Here is a 21,046-nt window from a genome sequence, read left to right on the forward strand (position 1 = left end):
ATTCAGTAATCATTTTGTTTAAAATGAAACAAATACTGAAAAGTGCAGCAGACGAATATTCAGAGAAACTAATTTCCCTGAATATTTGTTCTGAAAGATTCGGACAAACAAACTTTTCTCTACTGCACATTTCTATTTAAATTTGTACCCTTTATTGAAAAGAAAACAACTTCACAATATATGTTCTCTTTTTTGTGCCTGCTTTTTTCTGTAAAATACCTCTGATAATTGTTTCTGTTTCCCCCCAGAGGTAATAACATGTAACTATCGCCTAGATTTAGAGTTCTGCGGCCAAAGGGGTGCGTAGCTAACGCTGGCTTTTTTCTGGCCGCACCTTTTAAATACCGCTGGTATTGAGAGTTCACAGAATGGCTGCGTTAGGCTCCAAAAAAGGAGCGTAGAGCATATTTAACGCAACTTCAACTCTCGATACCAGCGGTGCTTACGGACGCGGCCAGCTTCAAAAACGTGCTTGTGCACGATTCCCCCATAGAAAACAATGGGGCTGTTTGAGCTGAAAAAAAACCTAACACCTGCAAAAAAGCCGCATTCAGCTCCTAACGCAGCCCCATTGTTTGCTATGGGTAAACACTTCCTACGTTTGCACCTAACACTCTAACATGTACCCCGAGTCTAAACACCCCTAACCTTACACTTATTAACCCCTATTCTGCCGCCCCCGCTATCGCTGACCCCTGCATATTATTATTAACCCCTAATCTGCCGCTCCGTAAACCGCCGCTACTTACATTATCCCTATGTACCCCTAATCTGCTGCCCCTAACACCGCCGACCCCTATATTATATTTATTAACCCCTAATCTGCCCCCCACAACGTCGCCTCCACCTGCCTACACTTATTAACCCCTAATCTGCCGAGCGGACCGCACCGCTATTATAATAAAGTTATTAACCCCTAATCCGCCTCACTCCCGCCTCAATAACCCTATAATAAATAGTATTAACCCCTAATCTGCCCTCCCTAACATCGCCGACACCTAACTTCAAACATTAACCCCTAATCTGCCGACTGGAGCTCACCGCTATTCTAATAAATGTATTAACCCCTAAAGCTAAGTCTAACCCTAACACTAACACCCCCCTAAGTTAAATATAATTTAAATCTAACTAAATAAATTAACTCTTATTAAATAAATAATTCCTATTTAAATCTAAATACTTACCTGTAAAATAAACCCTAATATAGCTACAATATAAATTATAATTATATTATAGCTATTTTAGGATTAATATTTATTTTACAGGTAACTTTGTATTTATTTTAACCAGGTACAATAGCTATTAAATAGTTAAGAACTATTTAATAGCTAAAATAGTTAAAATAATTACAAAATTACCTGTAAAATAAATCCTAACCTGGGGCGTGTCCGAACTGCGGCTATAGTCAGTCGCACTTTCCCTGAGCTCCTACTGAAAACTTAATACCCGCCGGTAAAAAAGATATTTTTGCAGTAAAGATTTGTCACCATCTGTATATAAGAGTAATCTTGCAAGGCAGTGTTTGAATTTTGGGGGAAATTGCGCTGTAATTCATGAAGTTGGAGCCTGGCATCGGACGCAAGAGGCCTAGAGCGGCGGCTCACATATAGGCAGCGCCACCCCCCTCGAGGAATCGAGGGTTTTTGCCTTAATTGGGACTCCGTCAATCTTGTCTGAACTGCACAATCTATTGCAGCACTATCCTAGCAAAAGGGTGCCCGAAGAAAAGAATATACCTTCGTTTATCTCTCATCCCCACGGGGAAAAAATGGCTGCCCCGCAGACAACAGACCTTCAAGCACGCTTTGACCATCTCATGGAATGACTAGAACGCTGCTTCCACATTATGCTTGCACGGGCTCCACGGGACTTTTTCATGCAGGCCCACGAAAAGCAGCAACAGCTCAATCAATCTTTCACCACCATCAACATAAACCTTATCCAGGACGTACCTGAATCTACTGAACCTCCGCTATTACCGGGGGGTACAGCGAGCTCTATGTATACTATATCACAACTGAGGAACCACATGGCGGGAGTTACTAAAGAGGTTGGCTCGGAGTATACTGTTGCTGCCGAACACTCAACTAAGATGCTATATGTGACCACTACAAGCGATACCGTTTCTGCAATTGACCAGATGATCGCTGTAGCCCCAAAACTTTTGACTCTAGATGGGATCTCAATGAGGGCTGAGCCGGTGCGGGAGCATGGAGCAGATTCCTGTGTAGCACTATGCCTTAAGATGGTCTTCACACCAGAGAGCCTTACTACACCTAATAATACAGGGCTAAGGTCTAACCAGATGGACGCTAAAACGCCCCAACTCGAAAAATTGAAGGCGGCCAGTAGCCCCAAAACGTTTTCCATAAATCGACGCTACACACATGGCTTGAGCGTCCCAAATAGGGATGTTGGGACGATTTCTTTTCCTGAGGACTGTGTGTTGGTAACTGGATCTGTAACTTAGTGTAAGATTTTATGTGGCGTTCATAGTTTATTATGTGCGGGAGGAGGGATCCAAGTATTCTTAATCTGTTCTTATTATAGTTGTTGTTTTTTTGTTATAGCTCACTTGTTTATATGTTTTACTCTTATTATGGTCTAGCGTTAGTGTTCAAATGCTATTTCACACAGTTAATTATATTGCCATGGCAGAAAGGCTCCATTGAAGCTCATATTCATTGACTGCTTGGCCTGATTCCTGCGGCTTACGGCCGGAGCCGGGGAGGGGGTCATAGTCGTTTACAAAAGGCCTTGATTGACAAGATTCCAACTTAAACGACCAGTTTACCAAATGTGTTTATGTTGTGCTATGTACTCTATATTTCCCACGCTCATATTCTGAACAGTGTAATGCTTAATTGTTTTTTGTCTTTTTTTTCTATTATTGTATAGTGAGCACTGCTGATTCGTTAATGTCCTTATCTATACTTGCATGTTTTTCTGGGGGGTTTAGGAGGGGGGCCCCCGGGAGGCATTATATTTTACATAATTCCAATAAGGTCGTTTGGATTTAAAAAGTTGCACTGTCCACAGGTAATCGGAGTAATGGGGCTTTTAGCTATCTCTCTTCCCCGCATATTTAAGAAAACCCAGTGACATATAGACCATAGTAAATATCAGCCACCCCACGGCATTATAGTATACTTTAATTGTGGGGCAATATGTCTGAATATGCTCCAATAAGATTTGGATGATGCAAACCGCTTTCTTAGAAATATTGGAGGTGTGTTTGGATATTTATCATTATTACCATATAATACTTAGGACCTGCAATTAGTTTCAGTTGTGCCTCTATTTATATATAACAAAGGAGTTCTCAGTTAGGGTTCATGCATCTTTTATGTCTTAATTTAGAGACAAGAAAATCTTTACAGCATTGTTACCTTAGAGATGCATTATGTTTATTGTTTTCGTTGCTTATCCCTAAACCCCTACGAAGTATTGTCGCATTTTAAGATCCAAGAGTGATCTAAAAACGCTAAAGATAAGGGGAGAAAATGAGGAGAATTTTGCTAGGTGCATTTTATTTCTTTAAATATGCAATGTATATAAGTATTGATGACTGTAACTTGCAACCTATGTTTGTTATACATTTATTATTTATCCTCAATAAAAATTAAATAAAAAAAAAATAAAAAAAATAAAATAAATCCTAACCTAAGTTACAATTAAACCTAACACTACACTATCAATAAATTAATTAAATACAATATCTACAATTATCTACAATTAAACCTAACACTACACTATCAATAAATTAATTAAATAAAATACCTACAATTATCTACAATTAAACCTAACACTACACTATCAATAAATTAATTAAATACAATATCTACAAATAAATACAATGAAATAAACTAACAATGAAATAAACTAACTAAAGTACAAAAAAAAATCGCATTCTATTGGCTGATCGGAACAGCCAATTGAATGCAAGCTCAATCTGATTGGCTGATTGGATCAGCCAATCGGATTGAACTTGATTCTGATTGGCTGATTCCATCAGCCAATCAGAATATTCCTACCTTAATTCCGATTGGCTGATAGAATCCTATCAGCCAATCGGAATTCGAGGGACGCCATCTTGGATGACGTCATTTAAAGGAACCGTCATTCGGCGAGTAGGCGTCGTTAGAAGAGGATGTTCCGCGTCGGCTTGGAAGAAGATGGCTCCGCTCCAGAAGAAAGAAGATTGAAGGTGCGGCTTGATAGAAGACTTCATCCCGATGATGCACTTCCGACTTCAGCCCGATGATGGATTTCTTCAGCCGCCGCTTGGATCCAGACTTGAGCCCGAGGATGGACGTCACTCTTCAGCCTCCCGCTTGGGCTTGGATCAACACTTCCGAGGACCGATCGGTGAACCTGGTATGGTGAAGATAAGGTAGGAAGATCTTCAGGGGCTTAGTGTTAGGTTTATTTAAGGGGGGTTTGGGTTAGATTAGGGGTATGTGGGTGGTGGGTTTTAATGTTGGGGAGGGGGTATTGTATGTGTTTTTTTTACAGGCAAAAGAGCTGAATTCTTTGGGGCATGCCCCACAAAGGGCCCTGTTCAGGGCTGGTAAGGTAAAAGAGCTTTGAACTTTTGTAATTTAGAATAGGGTAGGGCATTTTTTTATTTTGGGGGGCTTTGTTATTTTATTAGGGGGCTTAGAGTAGGTGTAATTAGTTTAAAATTGTTGTAAGATTTTCCTTATGTTTGTAAATATTTTTTTATTTTTTGTAACTTAGTTCTTTATTATTTTTTGTACTTTAGATAGTTTATTTCATTGTATTTATTTGTAGCAATTGTGTTTATTTAATTTATTGATAGTGTAGTGTTAGGTTTAATTGTAGGTAATTGTAGGTAGTTTATTTAATTATTTTATTGATAGTGTAGTGTTAGGTTTAATTGTAGATAACTGTAGATATTGTATTTAATTAATTTATTGATAGTGTAGTGTTAGGTTTAATTGTAGATAACTGTAGATATTGTATTTAATTAATTTATTGATAGTGTAGTGTTAGGTTTAATTGTAACTTAGGTTAGGATTTATTTTACAGGTAATTTTGTAATTATTTTAACTAGGTAACTATTAAATAGTTCTTAACTATTTAATAGCTATTGTACCTAGTTAAAATAAATACAAAGTTACCTGTAAAATAAATATAAATCCTAAAATAGCTATAATATAATTATAATTTATATTGTAGCTATATTAGGATTTATTTTACAGGTAAGTATTTAGATTTAAATAGGAATAATTTATTTAATAAGAGTTAATTTATTTCGTTAGAATAAAATTATATTTAACTTAGGGGGGTGTTAGGGTTAGGGTTAAAATTAGCTTTAGGGGTTAAAAGATTTATTAGAGTATCGGTGAGCTCCGATCGGCAGATTAGGGGTTAATACTTGAAGTTAGGTGTCGGCGATGTTAGGGAGGGCAGATTAGGGGTTAATACTATTTATTATAGGGTTATTGAGGCGGGAGTGAGGCGGATTAGGGGTTAATAACTTTATTATAATAGCGGTGCGGTCCGCTCGGCAGATTAGGGGTTAATAAGTGTAGGTAGCTGGCGGCGACGTTGTGGGGGGCAGATTAGGGGTTAATAAATATAATATAGGGGTCGGCGGTGTTAGGGGCAGCAGATTAGGGGTACATAGCTATAATGTAGCTGGCGGCGGCGTGCGGACGGCAGATTAGGGGTTAATAAGTGTAGGTAGCTGGCGGCGACGTTGTGGGGGGCAGATTAGGGGTTAATAAATATAATATAGGGGTCGGCGGTGTTAGGGGCAGCAGATTACGTAGTTGGTGGCAGTGTACGGAGCGGAAGATTAGGGGTTAAAAAATATTTATAGAGTGGCGGTGATGTGGGGGGGCCTCGGTTTAGGGGTGCATAGGTAGTTTATGGGTGTTAGTGTACTTTAGAGCACAGTAGTTAAGAGCTTTATAAACCGGCGTTAGCCCAGAAAGCTCTTAACTACTGACTTTTTTCTGCGGCTGGAGTTTTGTCGTTAGATTTCTAACACTCACTTCAGCCACGACTCTAAATACCGGAGTTAGAAAGATCCCATTGAAAAGATAGGATACGCAATTGACGTAAGGGGATCTGCGGTATGGAAAAGTCGCGGCTGGAAAGTGAGCGTTAGACCCTTTCCTGACTGACTCCAAATACCGGCGGTAGCCTAAAACCAGCGTTAGGAGCCTCTAACGCTGGTTTTGACGGCTACCGCCAAACTCTAAATCTAGGCCTTTGTAAGTATGCTGCAGTTTGCTTTACCCTGCAATATGCTACACAGTTATGTCTTAGATCAGTGCAGGAGTCAAAGACAAAAAACAGTGTGAAATGCAACTTTATGTATATTTCTTAAGATTTTTCATTTCAATATTGTTAAAAATGTGTTACAAATGTCTTACTTTCTTCAAAATCATTCAGCTTTTTCTGAACAGCTTCTCTCTCCTCCTCAAGATCTTCTTCCTATAGAAATAAAACAAGGTTATGGAATATTCCCAGCTGTCTGTTGGTATTAACCCCTTAATGACCACAGCACTTTTCCATTTTCTGTCCGTTCGGGACCAAGGCTATTTTTACATTTCTGCGGTGTTTGTGTTTAGCTGTAATTTTCCTCTTACTCATTTACTGTACCCACACATATTATATACCGTTTTTCTCGCCATTAAATGGACTTTCTAAAGATACCATTATTTTCATCATATCATATAATTTACTGTAAAAAAAATTATAAAATATGAGGAAAAAATTGAAAAAAACACACTTTTTCTAACTATGACCCCCAAAATCTATTACATATCTACAACCACCAAAAAACACCCATGCTAAATAGTTTCTAAATTTTGTCCTGAGTTTAGAAATACCCAATGTTTACATTTTCTTTGCTTTTTTTGTAAGTTATAGGGCCATAAATACAAGTAGCACTTTGCTATTTCCAAACCATTATTTTTCAAAATTACCGCTAGTTACATTAGAACACTAATATCTTTCAGGAATCTCTGAATATCCATTGACATGTATATATTTTTTTTTAGTAGACATCCCAAAGTATTCGTCTAGGCCCATTTTGGTATATTTCATGCCACCATTTCACCCCCAAATGCGATTAAATACAAAAAATCGTTCACTTTTTTACTAATTTTTTCACAAACTTTTGGTTTCTCACTGAAATTATTTACAAACAGCTTATGCAATTATGGCTTAAATGGTTGTAAATTCTTCTCTGGGATCCCCTTTGTTCAGAAATAGCAGACATATATGGCTTTGGCGTTGCTTTTTAGTAATTAGAAGGCTGCTAAATGCCACTGCGCACCACACGTGTATTATGCCCAGCAGTAAAGGGGTTAATTATGGAGCATGTAGGGAGCTTTTAGGGATAATTTTAGCTTTAGTGTAGTGTAGTAGACAACCCCAAGTATTGATCTAGGCCAATTTTGGTATATTTCATGCCACCATTTCACCGCCAAATGCGATCAAATTAAAAAAAACGTTACATTTTTCACAATTTTAGGTTTCTCACTGAAATCATTTACAAACAGCTTGTGCAATTATGGCACAAATGGTTGTAAATGCTTCTCTGGGATCCCCTTTGTTCAGAAATATCAGACATATATGGCTTTGGCGTTGCTTTTTGGTAATTAGAAGGCCGCCAAATGCCGCTGCATTTCACACGTGTATTATGGCTAGCAGTGAAGGGGTTAATTATGTAGCTTGTAGGGAGCTTGCAGGGTTAATTTTAGCTTTAGTGTAGAGCTCAGCCTCTCACCTGAAACATGAGGCCCCCTGATCCCTCCCAAACAGCTCTCTTCCCTCCCCCACCCCACAATTGTCCCCGACATCTTAAGTACTGGCAGAAACTCTGCCAGTACTAAAATAAAAGCTATATTTGGGCTTTTTTTGTGTTTTTTTAGCATATTTACATATGCTGCTGTGTAGGATCCCCCCTTAGCTCCCAGCCTCACTGATCCCCCACCAAACAGCTCTCTAACCCCCCCCCCTCTGCCTTAATGGAGCCATCTTGGGTACTGGCAGCTTAAAAAAAAATGCCCTTCTCTGTAGTGTAGCTCCCCCCCCCCAAGATCAACCCCCACCCCTTCCAGATCCCTTAGCTGTTTATTTACAGCTTTTAAAACTTTTTATTTTTTCACTTTTTTACAGTTATTTTTCTGTAGTGTAGCGGTTCCCTCCCGCTCCCGCCCCGTGCACGTGCCCGCCCGCCGCCCCCCGTGCACGCGCGCACTCCCATGCGCGCTCCCGCCCATCCCGCCCCTGATCCCGCCCCCCTCCGCTCCAATCGGCGCATCGATGGCCGACCGCCTCCCAGACTTGCTCCTACCCACCAACGATACCGGCCACCGATCGTCCGGTGGCTCTCTCTGCATCGGATGGCCAAGGGGGGTTATTGCAGGATTCCTCAATATCGAGGCATCACTGCAATAACCGGAAAGCAGCTGGAAGCGAGCAGGATCGCTTCCAGCTGCTTTCCAGACCAAGGACGTACGCCACACGTCCTCGGTCATTAACTGTATTTTTTTTGAGGATGTGTGGCGTACGTCCTTGGTCATTAAGGGGTTAAAGAGACATGAAACCCTAACTTTTGCCTTCATCATATCAGCAAATTTGCTTTCTTCTCTTGGTTTTGTTTGTTGAAAAAGCAGCAATACAACACTGGGAGCTAGCTGAGCATGTTGGGTGAGCCAGTGACAAGAGACATGTATGTGCAGCCACCAATCATCAGCTAGCTCCAAGTAGTGAATTGAAGGTCCTGACCTGTTATGTCCTGGAGCTGGGGCACCCGCAAACAAGGGCTCACTATAGTACTGAAAAAGGGACAATCACACACGAGATTGCAGTAGAATAATAATAGTATTCATTACTAACTTATTGCTGCATAACATAAATCAGTAGTCAGCTTATAAAGAAAGACATTAATTAAATGTTAAACGCGTTACTTATCTTCGGGTTTCGAATAAGGCTTTAAAACCTGCATACATTTGTAGACAGGCAGAGGTGTGCATCTATATTCAGTGGGAACCACGCAGCATATTTCAAAGGTGCTAAAGTCTTAGACTTCTCTCTGTCGCCTAAAACTCTCCTCCCCCCCCCCCCTTTCAGCAATTCTAATAATTAAACTACAGTTTAGCAGGAGTGTCTAAAGTTATGTCAATCATATTATTTTATTCAGCAAATGTTTAGCAAAAAATAAGTGTTCTCATAACAATCAAACATTCTCACCTTAGTGCGGTAGCCCTATCTCCTATGGAATGGGACATCCCGCTCTTTTTAGATAAAAACATTGCATGAGAACAGAACAGCAGAGTAAAAAACAAGTGTAACATTTCTTAAAGGCATTTCTCTTAAAGGCACATTTGTACACAGAGAAGGAAGAAAAATATAGAATATTAGTAAATTAGAAAGTTGTTTACAATTGCCTGCTCTATCTCAATCATGACAGAAAAATTTTGGGTTTCATGTCCCTTTAAATTTGTTATTTTGTGTACAATAAAGAACACATTGTGCATTGAAAACTTCTTTATAATATTCCATCCATTTAGGGTGTATTTGTATCTTTTCTTAGCAAAAAAATTACACAATTTTTATGTTCTTATTGGATAAACGGTAGTGGAGAAACCATATACGGTACAGTTACAATGCTATTGGCTTACTGGTAAATGTGTACGGATGTTACAATGTATAAGGATGTAGAAGCCATTTCATGATCCAAAACATACAGTTGTAAAATGTAACTCTTTCTCTTGGAATTAACTTAGCTCCTTTCCATACCGACTTACTCTCAGGAGTGTGCACAAGTCATGAACACTATATGGTAGCACTGTTTCTAACCATGTTTGCATCAAGTTGTCTAGATTACAAGTGGCATGCTAACATTAGAGCGCACACTATATTAAAATATAGAGCCTGCGTTAACTTGAGCTTATTACAAGTTGAAAGTAAACACGAACGCAAGAGCACAAACTAAATTTGCACTTGTCAGGTTAACTAAGAAAATTGCATTAAACATAATATAAATACATTAAAATAAAGTGTTACACTTCTATACACACTATCTAATAAAATGTATTCACATAAATATTAAAAATGTTTTATAAGGGTTAAAAGGAATATGGTATATGACAAGGTATTTGAATGGAAAGGGACATAATATATTTATACACATACATATACATGTCTAAATATGTGAATGTGGATATATATGTGTATGTATGTGTATACATGTGTATTTATGTGTTTATGGGTAAATATGTATGTGCACACATACATATATACACTATAAACACATAAATGCACATGTATATACACACACACACACACACACACACATATATATATATATATATATATATATATATATATATATATATATGCACTTTTAATCCCTTCCCAGTCAAATTCCTTGAAACATGCAATATCATTTTTATTAATTTTTAATGTGTTTTTAATATAAATACTTGAAATTATTATGTTCTTCACTTAGAAGAAATTTTATATTTTAAATATATATTTATATATCTGTATATACAATATATATTTATATCTATATATTCATATAGCTAGATAGGTATAGATGTATCCTGTTTACAGTAATAGAGCGCAAACGACAAAAAATTATCAAAAAGAACATTTTCTTCTATGTGAAGAACATTGGAATGTAACGTATTCCTAACACCTCCGGGTTTATTGCAGTTGAGCGTTAGTGTAATTTTGGTCAATGCGAGAGCTCTTCTTGACATCCGAAGTCCTGAAGTTAGTGCGTCTGAGTCTTTCGCTCGCATGCTAACTTTTTATTATAAACTTGTAATATACAAAACAACACTGGCCAATTGTGGTTGGCTTTCTGGCCAATTGTGATTGGCTTTCAGAGTAAAAAAAACATATGTTTTGGTACTGCACTGATATGCACTAAACATTGCATTCATTCAGATGTAGCATAATTACTTCTTAATTTTTGTTATATATTAAAATGGACAGTAAAGTCAAAACTAAATTTTGATGATTCAGATAGAATGCAATTTTAAACAACTTTCTTTTGCAAGATGTACCGAGTCCACGGTTTCATCCTTACTTGTGGGACATTATCCTTCCCAACAAGAAGTGGCAAAGAGAGCACCCACAGCAGAGCTGTCTATATAGCTCCCCCCTTAACTCCACCCCCCAGTCATTCTCTTTGCCGGCTCTAAGCACGAAGGGTAAAATGAAAGAGGTGTTAAACTGTTAGTTTTTATTTTCTTCAAGCAAGAGTTTGTTATTTTTAAATGGTTCCGGTATGTACTATTTATGAATGGATGAAGACTGCTGCCTGGAGGATGATGATCTTAGCATTTGTAACTAAGGTCCATTGCTGTTCCCACAGAGGCTGAGGAGTACAGGAAACTTCAGTGTGAGGAACGGTTTCATGCTATGCAGCAATGAGGTATGTTCAATCATTTTTTCTGGAGAGACTGTCATATTTCAGAAAGGCTGACAGTATCCCCATGTGGGTAAGGGTAAGCAGTAATCCTAGAGCTAAAAAGAAGGGCATTACTTAGCTTGCTTATGGGGCCAATTACATATATGGTTGACACTGAATGTAAAATGCAATAAACGTGTTGGGCAACTTTATTAGGACACACATGGCTTATTTTTAGGGTCTTGGAACCCACATGGCTAGTTATAACCGATCTGGTGCTGTTCTTTAAGGCTCAGGGAACATTGAGTGAGATGGGCGGGGCCTATTTTCACGCCTCAGTTGCGCACTTAGTTTTGTACAACAAGCAGCAAGCTAACTCCTGAGGGCTCTGGTGTAGGTTTGGGGCCAAATCAAAGCTTTTACCCCACACTTTCGATCCCTGAGGGCAGGTAGGGCCACAGCAGGGCTGTGGCAAGGTGCTGAGGGTTTTTTCCGGATTTGGGCCTATTTTCGATCCGGTTTGGACATTAAGGGGTTAATTGTTAAAAAAAATTGTGGTGCAATTTTAACTACCTATTGTGTGCCTACATACAACATTTTTAAAAATTTGGTGCATGTTTAGGTGTTTTTGCAGAATGTGTATGCTTTTTTCTCTTAAAGGCACAGTACCGTTTTTTAAGATTGTTATTTTTTTCACTAAATAAAGGGTTTTCATGCTTGTTTGTAGTCATTACTAGCCTGTTCAACATGTCTGACATTGAGGAAAGTCAATGTTTAATATGTTTAGAAGCCATTGTGGAACCTCCACTTAGAATGTGTCCCTCATGCACTAAAAGGTCAATATATTGTAAAGAACATATTTTAGCTACTAAAAGTATGTCACATGATGATTCTCAGTCAAAAGAGAATCAGGATAGACCATCTAATTCTCCCCAAGTGTCACAACCATTAACGCCTGCACAAGCGACGCCAAGTACTTCTAGTGTGTCTAATTCTTTCAGCCTGCAAGATATGGCCACAGTTATGAATACTACCCTCACAGAGGTTTTATCTAAGCTGCCGGGGTTGCAGGGGAAGCGCAGTAGGTCTGGTGTGAGAACAAACACTGAGCCCTCTGACGCTTTATTAGCTATATCTGATGTACCCCCACAATGTTCTGATGTGAGAGATTTGCTAGCTGAGGGAGAGATTTCCGACTTAAAAAATATGTTCCCTCAGACAGATTCAGATATGACAGCTTTTAAATTTCAACTAGAATACCTCCACTTATTGCACAGGGAGGTTTTAGCCACTCTGGATGATTGTGACCCTATTGTAGTTCCAGAGAAATTGTGTAAAATGGACAAATTCCTAGAGGTTCCTACCTACACTGATGTTTTTCCAGTCCCTAAGAGGATTTTGGAAATTGTTACTTGGGAGTGGGATAGACCAGGTATTCCGTTCACTCCCCCTCCTACTTTTAAGAAAATGTTTCCCATATCAGATGCTGTGCGGGACTCGTGGCAGACGGTCCCTAAGATGGAGGGAGATATTTCTACTCTAGCTAAGCGTACAACTATACCTATTGAGGACCCTTGTGCTTTCAAAGATCCTATGGATAAAAAATTAGAGGGTCTCCTAAAGAAAATTTTTGTTCATCGGGGTTTTCTTCTCCAGCCTATAGCGTGCATTGTTCCTGTAACCACTGCAGCTGCCTTTTGGTTCGGGGCTCTGGAAGAGGCTCTTCAGGTGGAGACCCCATTAGATAATATTCTGGATATAATTAGGGCTCTTAAGCTAGCTAATTCTTTCATTACAGATGCCGCTTTTCATCTGGGGCTTAAGTCCTGGTCGGCTGATGTGTCATCAAAATCTAAGCTTTTGACCATTCCTTTCAAGGGTAAGACCCTATTCGGGCCTTAACTGAAAGAGACCATTTCAGATATCATTGGAGGGAAGGGTCATGCCCTTCCTCAGGATAAATCAAACAAAATAATTTTCTTTCCTTTCCCGCTTCCTCTTCCCCTGCTGCAAAGCAAGAGGGGAATTTTGCTCAATCCAAGCCAGTCTGGAGACCGAACCAGGCTTGGAACAAAGGTAAACAGGCCAAGAAGCCTGCTGCTGCCACCAAGACAGCATGAAGGGGTAGCCCCGATCCGGGAGCGGATCTAGTAGGGGCAGACTTTCTCTCTTTGCTCGGGCTTGGGCAAGAGACGTTCAGGACTCCTGGGCTGTAGAAATCTTAACCCAGGGGTATCTTCTAGATTTCAAAGATTCTCCTCCAAGGGGGAGATTCCATCTTTCTCAATTGTCTGTAAACCAGACAAAAAGAGAGGTGTTCTTACGCTGTGTAGAAATCTATTTACCATAAAAGTGATCTGCCCAGTTCCAAAAACAGAACAGGGGCAGGGGTTCTACTCCAATCTGTTTATGGTTCCCAAAAAAGAGGGAACCTTCAGACCAATCCTAGATCTCAAGATCCTAAATCAATTTCTCAGAGTCCCATCCTTCAAGATGGAGACCATTCGGACTATTTTACCAATGATCTAGGATGGTCAATATATGACCACCGTGGACTTAAAGGATGCGTATCTACACATTCCTATCCACAAAGATCATCACCAATTTCTCAGGTTTGCCTTTCTGGACAGGCATTACCAGTTTGTGGCTCTTCCCTTCGGGTTGGCCACGGCTCCCAGAATTTTCACAAAGGTGCAAGGGGCCCTTCTGGCAGTCCTCAGGCTGTGGGGCATAGCAGTGGCGCCTTATCTAGACGATATCCTAATTGAAGCGTCGACTTTCCAACTAGCCAAGTCTCACACGGACTTCCTGTTGGCCTTTCTAAGATCTCATGGGTGGAAGGTGAACGTAAAAAAGAGTTCTCTTTCCCCTCTCACAAGAATTTCATTCCTAGGGACTCTGATAGACTCGGTAGACATGAAAATATTTCTGACGGAGGTCAGGAAATCAAAGATTTTAGCCACCTGCCGAGCTCTTCATTCCATTCCTTGGCCGTCAGTGGCTCAGTGTATGGAGGTAATCTGACTAATGGTAGCGGCAATGGACATAGTTCTGTTTGCTTGCTTACATCTCAGACCACTGCAACTATACATGCTCAGACAGTGGAATGGGGATTATGCAGATTTATCTCCTCAGATAAATCTGGATCAGGAGACCAGAGATTCTCTTCTTTGGTGGTTGTCACAGGATCACCTGTCCCAGGGAATATGTTTCCGCAGGCCAGCGTGGGTTATAGTGACGACGGACGCCAGCCTACTGGGCTGGGGTGCAGTCTGGAATTCCCTGAAAGCTCAGGGTTTGTGGACTCAGGAGGAGGCCCTCCTACCAATAAATATTCTGGAGTTAGGAGTGATATTCAATGCTCTTCAGCCGTGGCCTCAGCTGGCTTCGGCCAGATTCATCAGATTTCAGTCGGACAACATCACGACTGTGGCTTATATCAATCATCAGGGGGAACAAGGAGTTCCTTAGTGATGATAGAAGTTTCCAGAATAATCCCATGGGCAGAGGCTCACTCTTGCCATCTATCAGCAATCTATATCCCAGGGGTAGAGAACTGGGAGGCGGATTTTCTAAGTCGTCAGACTTTTCATCCAGCGGAGTGGGAACTCCATCCGGAGGTGTTTGCTCAACTGGTTCAGCTATGGGGCACACCAGAATTGGATCTGATGGCGTCTCGTCAGAACGCCAAACTTCCTCATTACGGGTCCAGGTCAAGGGATCCTCAGGCAGTACTGATAGATGCTCTAGCAGTACCCTGGTCATTCAACCTGGCTTATGTGTTTCCACCATTCCCTCTCCTTCCGCGTCTGATTGCCAGAATCAAGCAGGAGAGAGCTTCAGTGATTTTTATAGCACCTGCGTGGCCATGCAGGACTTGGTATGCAGACCTGGTGGACATGTCATCTCTGCCACCATGGTTTCTGCCACTGAGGCAGAACCTTTTGATTCAAGGTCCGTTCAAGCATCCAAATCTAATTTCTCCGCAACTGACTGCTTGGAGATTGAATGCTTGATTTTATCAAAGCAGGGTTTCTCTGAGTCGGTCATAGATACCTTGATTCAGGCTCGAAAGCCTGTCACCAGGAAAATCTATCATAACATATGGCATAAATATCTTTTTTGGTGCGAATCCAAAGGTTACTCATGGAGTAATATCGGGATTCCTAGGATTTTGTCCTTTCTCCAAGAGGGATTGGAGAAAGGATTGTCAGCTAGTTCCTTAAAAGGGCAGATATCTGCTTTGTCTATTCTATTGCACAAGCGTCTGGCAGATGTCCCAGACGTTCGGTCTTTCTGTCAGACTTTAGTTAGAATCAAGCCTGTGTTTAAACCTGTTGCTCTGCCATGGAGTCTAAATTTAGTTCTTAAAGTTCTTCAGGGGGTTCCGTTTGAACCCATGCATTCCATAGATATTAAGCTTCTATCTTGGAAAGTTCTGTTTCTAGTTGCTATCTCTTCAGCTCAAATAATTTCTGAACTATCTGCATTACAATGTGACTCGCCTTATCTTGTTTTCCATGCTGATAAGGTGGTTTTGCGTACCAAACCTGGGTTCCTCCCTAAGGTTGTTACTAACAGGAATATCAATCAGGAATTTGGTGTTCCTTCTCTGTGTCCTAATCATTCTTCTAAGAAGGAACGTCTGTTGCACAACTTGGACGTGGTTCGTGCTTTGAAGTTTTATTTGCAGGCAACCAAAGATTTTTGTCAAAAATCTTCTTTGTTTGTTGTCTATGCTGGAAAGCGTAGAGGTCAAAAGGCTACGGCTACCTCTCTTTCCTTTTGGCTGAAAAGCATCATCCGTTTGGCTTATGAGACTGCTGGACAGCAGCCTCCTGAAAGAATTACAGCTCACTCCACTAGAGTGGTGGCTTCCACATGGGCTTTTAAAAAAGATGCTTCATACCTTTTCCAAATTTTCCAAATTTGATACTTTTGCTTCTTCGGAGGCTATTTTTGAGAGAGAGGTTTTGCAAGCAGTGGTGCCTTCCGTTTAGGTTCCTGTCTTGTCCCTCCCTTCATCTGTGTCCTAAAGCTTTGGTATTGGTATCCCACAAGTAAGGATGAAACCGTGGACTCGGTACATCTTGCACAAGAAAACAAAATTTATGCTTACCTGATAAATTTCTTTCTTTTGCGATGTACCGAGTCCACGGCCCGCCCTGTCTATTCAAGACAGATAGTATTTTTTTATGTAAACTTCAGTCATCTCTGCACCTTATAGTTTTTGTTTTCTAATGTGTTTCTGTTAGCTAATTTGCTTCATTCTCTTGCTATCCTTTGTGGAAAACCATACCTAGGTAGGCTCAGGTGGCTGCATATATATATATATGTCTCTTGTCATTAGCTCATCAGATGTGTTCAGCTAGCTCACAGTAGTGCATTGCTGCTCCTTCAACAACGAACACCAAGAGAGTGAAGCAAAATCAATAATTTAAGTAAATTGGAAAACTGTTTAAAATTGAATGCTGTATTTAAATCACGAGACAAAAATGTTGGTCTTATGTACATTTAAGGTGACAAAATATTATTAGGAATGCATTCTATTAACATTATGCTATAATGCTCTTTCCTGTAGTCTTTTTAGTTTTTGTGCTGCCCTAGGCACCAGAAAATCTGCTGTCCACTAAATGCCCATAAACCAAAATATATTACTCACAACTAAAGAACAGGGGTACATGAAGTGATCAATCACTAGACAACCAGGGATCCTTAATTTGTAACAAAATTAATTAAAGGGACAGTCTACACCAGAATTTTTATTGTTTTAAAAGATAGATAATCCCTTTATTACCCATTCCCCAGTTTTGCATAACCAACACAGTTATATTAATACACTTTTAACCTCTGTGATTATCTTGTATCTAAGCCTCTGCAAACTGCCCCTTTATTTCAGTTCTTTTGACAGACTTGCAGTTTAGCCAATCAGTGCCTGCTCCCAGATAACTTCACGTGCACAAGCACAGTGTTATCTATATGAAATACATGAACTAACACCCTCTAATGGTGAAAGACTGTTAAAATGCGTTCTGAAAAGAGGTGGCCTTCAAGGTCTAAGAAATTAGCATATGAACCTCCTAGGTTAAGCTTTCAACTAAGAATACCAAGAGAACAAAGCAAAATTGGTGATAAAACTAAATTGGAAAATTGTTTTAAATTACATGATCTATCTGAATCATGCAAGTTTATTTTGGCCTAGAATGTCCCTTTAATAAAACATTGGTATCATGCCATAGAACTACCCTTCAAAATGTCATGATTTGCTTAAATCCAGCTGCCATAGGCACAAGCCAAAATGTGCCCCTGGCTCTTTCTATAACAGTATTTCTTTTTTTTTTCCATACATCTCATTAACGCCACGCAGGGGGGGTTTCAGAGTATAATATAAACAAACACCGACAAGGACATATCTTCATTTCTTCTGCAACCTTTTGAGACATTGATATCTATCCATATTTATACCTTGTTGTTTTTTTCCAACAAAACAAAACCAAAACAAAACAAAAAACAACATAAAAAGGGGGACGAACCCCTTTCCTCATCTCCTCCACTCAAGTAATATAGTTATTTAGTTAACAATATATTGAGATATTCCTTTCTTTCTATTGCATAAAATGAAACCCCTTAAATGGAGACATCAAAAGACTTTGTACTTCATTAGGGTAAGACTGTATTCATTTTCGCCATTTACCAAGAAAACGTATAATCTTAGTTTCTGAATTTATTGACATATCATACTGTTCTACTTTTAACTGACCATTCATTTTATTTATACATTCTCCCAAATTGTGGCTCTTTTTAGACTTCCAATGTTTTAAGATTAGAGATCGACCTATTAAAATTACCGTATTCACTATTTATCTGACTTATATTTTCTCCGTATAGAAAAAAAGATATGTTCATCCACTAATTTTATCTCTTTCTTATTTATTTTATTCAACCAGAAATTTATCATATACCAAAATGTTTGAATTTTTGGGCAACTCCAAAAATAATGATATAAATCAGGTGCTAGGAAACTGAATTTAGGACACTTATTATCGACTGACTTATCCCGTTTTATTTTAAGTGCAGGAGTAATGTATATCCTATTAATTAATTTAGCATGGGATTCCCTCCAGGAGACTGATAGCGTTGCTTTCTCCATTAGCTGAAAACTTCTTTGAATTATATCTATAGGTTGGTGCCATTTGTTTGCTATATTTTCCATGTTTTTTTTACCTTGAAAAGTTTTAAGAGCTTTGTATAAGACAGAGATGGAATGATTCCCTAGTTTATATATGTTTAATATTGGTCCTAATATTACCCATGAATTTTCCTCAGAAAAACCTTTTGCCATTTCATTCAAAGAATGGTGTGCGTGTAGGTATGCAAAACATTCTTTATCAGGGATATTAAACTCTATTTTTAATTCTTGAAAAGTTTTACAAGATATTGAGTCTCTTTCTTTTAACTGCTCGAAATAAATGAGGCCTTTCCTTTTCCAATGTTGAAACACTTTTGAGTTTAATGCAGGTTCGAAGTTGAGGTTTCCCACTATTGTGAGATATTTAGACCAATTGGGATTAGCTTGCGTTATGTTAACCATTTTTTGCCAAGCCCGTATCACATTTTTGAAAGTTTTAAGCTCCCCCTGGTAAATTCCCTTTACAATGTAACAGGGCCTTTAAGGAAAAAGGGCTGACTTATTGTTCTTCTAACCCCTTAATTGAATAATGTTCTGTCTCTGTTAGTCAGTCAATTCCAAATTTCCCCATACCTGCTAGGTTATATAATTCGATATCCGGCAAGGACAGTCCAGCCCTACGTCTTTTACCCCACAAGAATCCCACACATTTTTGTTTGAATAGAGTAAATTTTGTATTAAGTATAACAATTTAGGAATTGTAACCAGGTTACTGTTGCCTGACAACAATAATGGAAATTTAGACCAATTTGCTAAGTCATTAAATATTTTTGCAGAAATATGGGGATAATTTAGCCTATACCAATCTTTAGGGTTTTTAGAAAGTTTGATGCCTAAATATTTTAATTCATCTTTTGTTTCTTTAAATGGGCAATTTTTATAACTATTTCTATCTTTCACAGTATTTCTAATGCTCACCTCTGCTTCAATGTCTGATAAATCATCATCGCTGGATTCTTCAATTTCTGCAACAGAAAGTTCAATAATGTCATAGGTGAAAGAGGCAATATGATGAGATGTTTCAATGATGTGACTCAGGTTTGCAGAAAGCAGAGAAAGACAATGCCTTAAAAACTATCACCTAGATTACAAGTTTTTCGTTCAGGTTTTAACACTGAAAAAATGGCCATATCAGTGTAAAAACCAGAACGCAGCCATTATGAGTCTTGTAGGTATAGCTATACCGCAAGCATTTTACCCTGTAACACAACGTCAGTCCTGCATTAAAAAAAATGACATTTTTCCGTGGGATTTCCATAGTACTGCCATTACAAGTTTTGCAGTGAGGCTAAAAAGCTTGCGTTCCAGCCTATACCGACACAATTCGTTTCACAATCTGAGACCAGTGGTTGTGCCACAAAACTGTTACACAAAACTCATAACTAAAGTGTTACAAAGTACACTAACACCCATAAACTACCTATTAACCCCTAAACCGAGGCCCTCCTGCATCGCAAACACTATATTAAAGTTTTTAACCCCTAATCTGCCACTCCCGACATCGCCGCCCCCTAATAAAATTTATTAACCACTATTCTGACATTGTCACCACTATAATCAAGTTATTAACCCCTATTCTACCGCACCCCAACATTTTTACACTATAATAAAGATATTAACCCCTATTCCGATGCTCCCTGACAGCTCCGGCACTAAATAAAGTTATTAACCCCAAATCTCTGACCTCCCACATCACTGCCAATAAATAAACCTTTTAACCCTTAACCGACAGTCCCTCACATCGCAAGCAATAAATTAAACTATTAACCCCTAAACCTAACAACCCCCTAACTTTAAATTAAAATTACAAGATCCCTACTATAATTTAAACTAACATTACTATTATACTAAAATTAAAATAACTATCAATTTAAAAAAAAATTACACATTAAAAAAACCTAATACTACTAAAAAAAATTAAATCAACAATTTAAAAAAATAAAAAATACTAAATTGCAAAAAATAAAAAATACTAAATTACAAAAAATAGCAAACACTAAATTAGGAAAAATAACAAACAAACGTATCCAAAATAAATAGAATTACACCTAATCTAATAGCCCTATAAAAATAAACCCCCCTCCCCCAAAATAAAAAAAACCTAGCCTACAATAAACTACCAATAGCCCTTAAAAGGGATTTTTGTAGGGCATTACGCTAAAGAAATCAGCTCTTTTACCTGGAAAAAAATACAAAGACCCCCCAACAGTAAAACCCACCACCCAACCAACCCCCCAAAGTAAACAACCTAACTCTAGCAAAAAACTAAGCTACCTATTGCCCTGAAAAGAGCATTTGTATGGGCATTGCCGTTAAAAGGACATTCAGATCTTTTTAAGAACGCTCAAAGCCTAATCTAAAAAAAAAAAACACCCAAAAAAGTTTAAAAAAACCTAACACTAACCCCTGACAATCCACTTACAGTTTCTGAAGTCCGGACATCCAAG

General features: G+C 38.9%; 1 protein-coding gene across 2 annotated transcripts in view; it reads right to left on the reverse strand.

The window, feature by feature from the left end:
- Nucleotides 1-21,046, reverse strand: part of LOC128650410 (shootin-1) — a 138,303-nt gene that overhangs the window by 57,194 nt on the left and 60,063 nt on the right. Inside the window, exons 2-3 of one of the 2 annotated variants that reach the window (XM_053704331.1) lie at nt 19,518-19,564; nt 6,408-6,468 (exon numbers count right to left, since the gene is read on the reverse strand). In XM_053704331.1, the coding sequence (XP_053560306.1) occupies nt 6,408-6,468; nt 19,518-19,564 (108 nt within the window). The remainder of the gene's footprint in view (nt 1-6,407; nt 6,469-19,517; nt 19,565-21,046) is intronic. The other variant, XM_053704333.1, reaches the window with a different exon arrangement.

The sequence above is a fragment of the Bombina bombina genome, chromosome 2 (genome assembly GCF_027579735.1).
Source record: "Bombina bombina isolate aBomBom1 chromosome 2, aBomBom1.pri, whole genome shotgun sequence".
Lineage (NCBI taxonomy): Eukaryota > Metazoa > Chordata > Amphibia > Anura > Bombinatoridae > Bombina > Bombina bombina.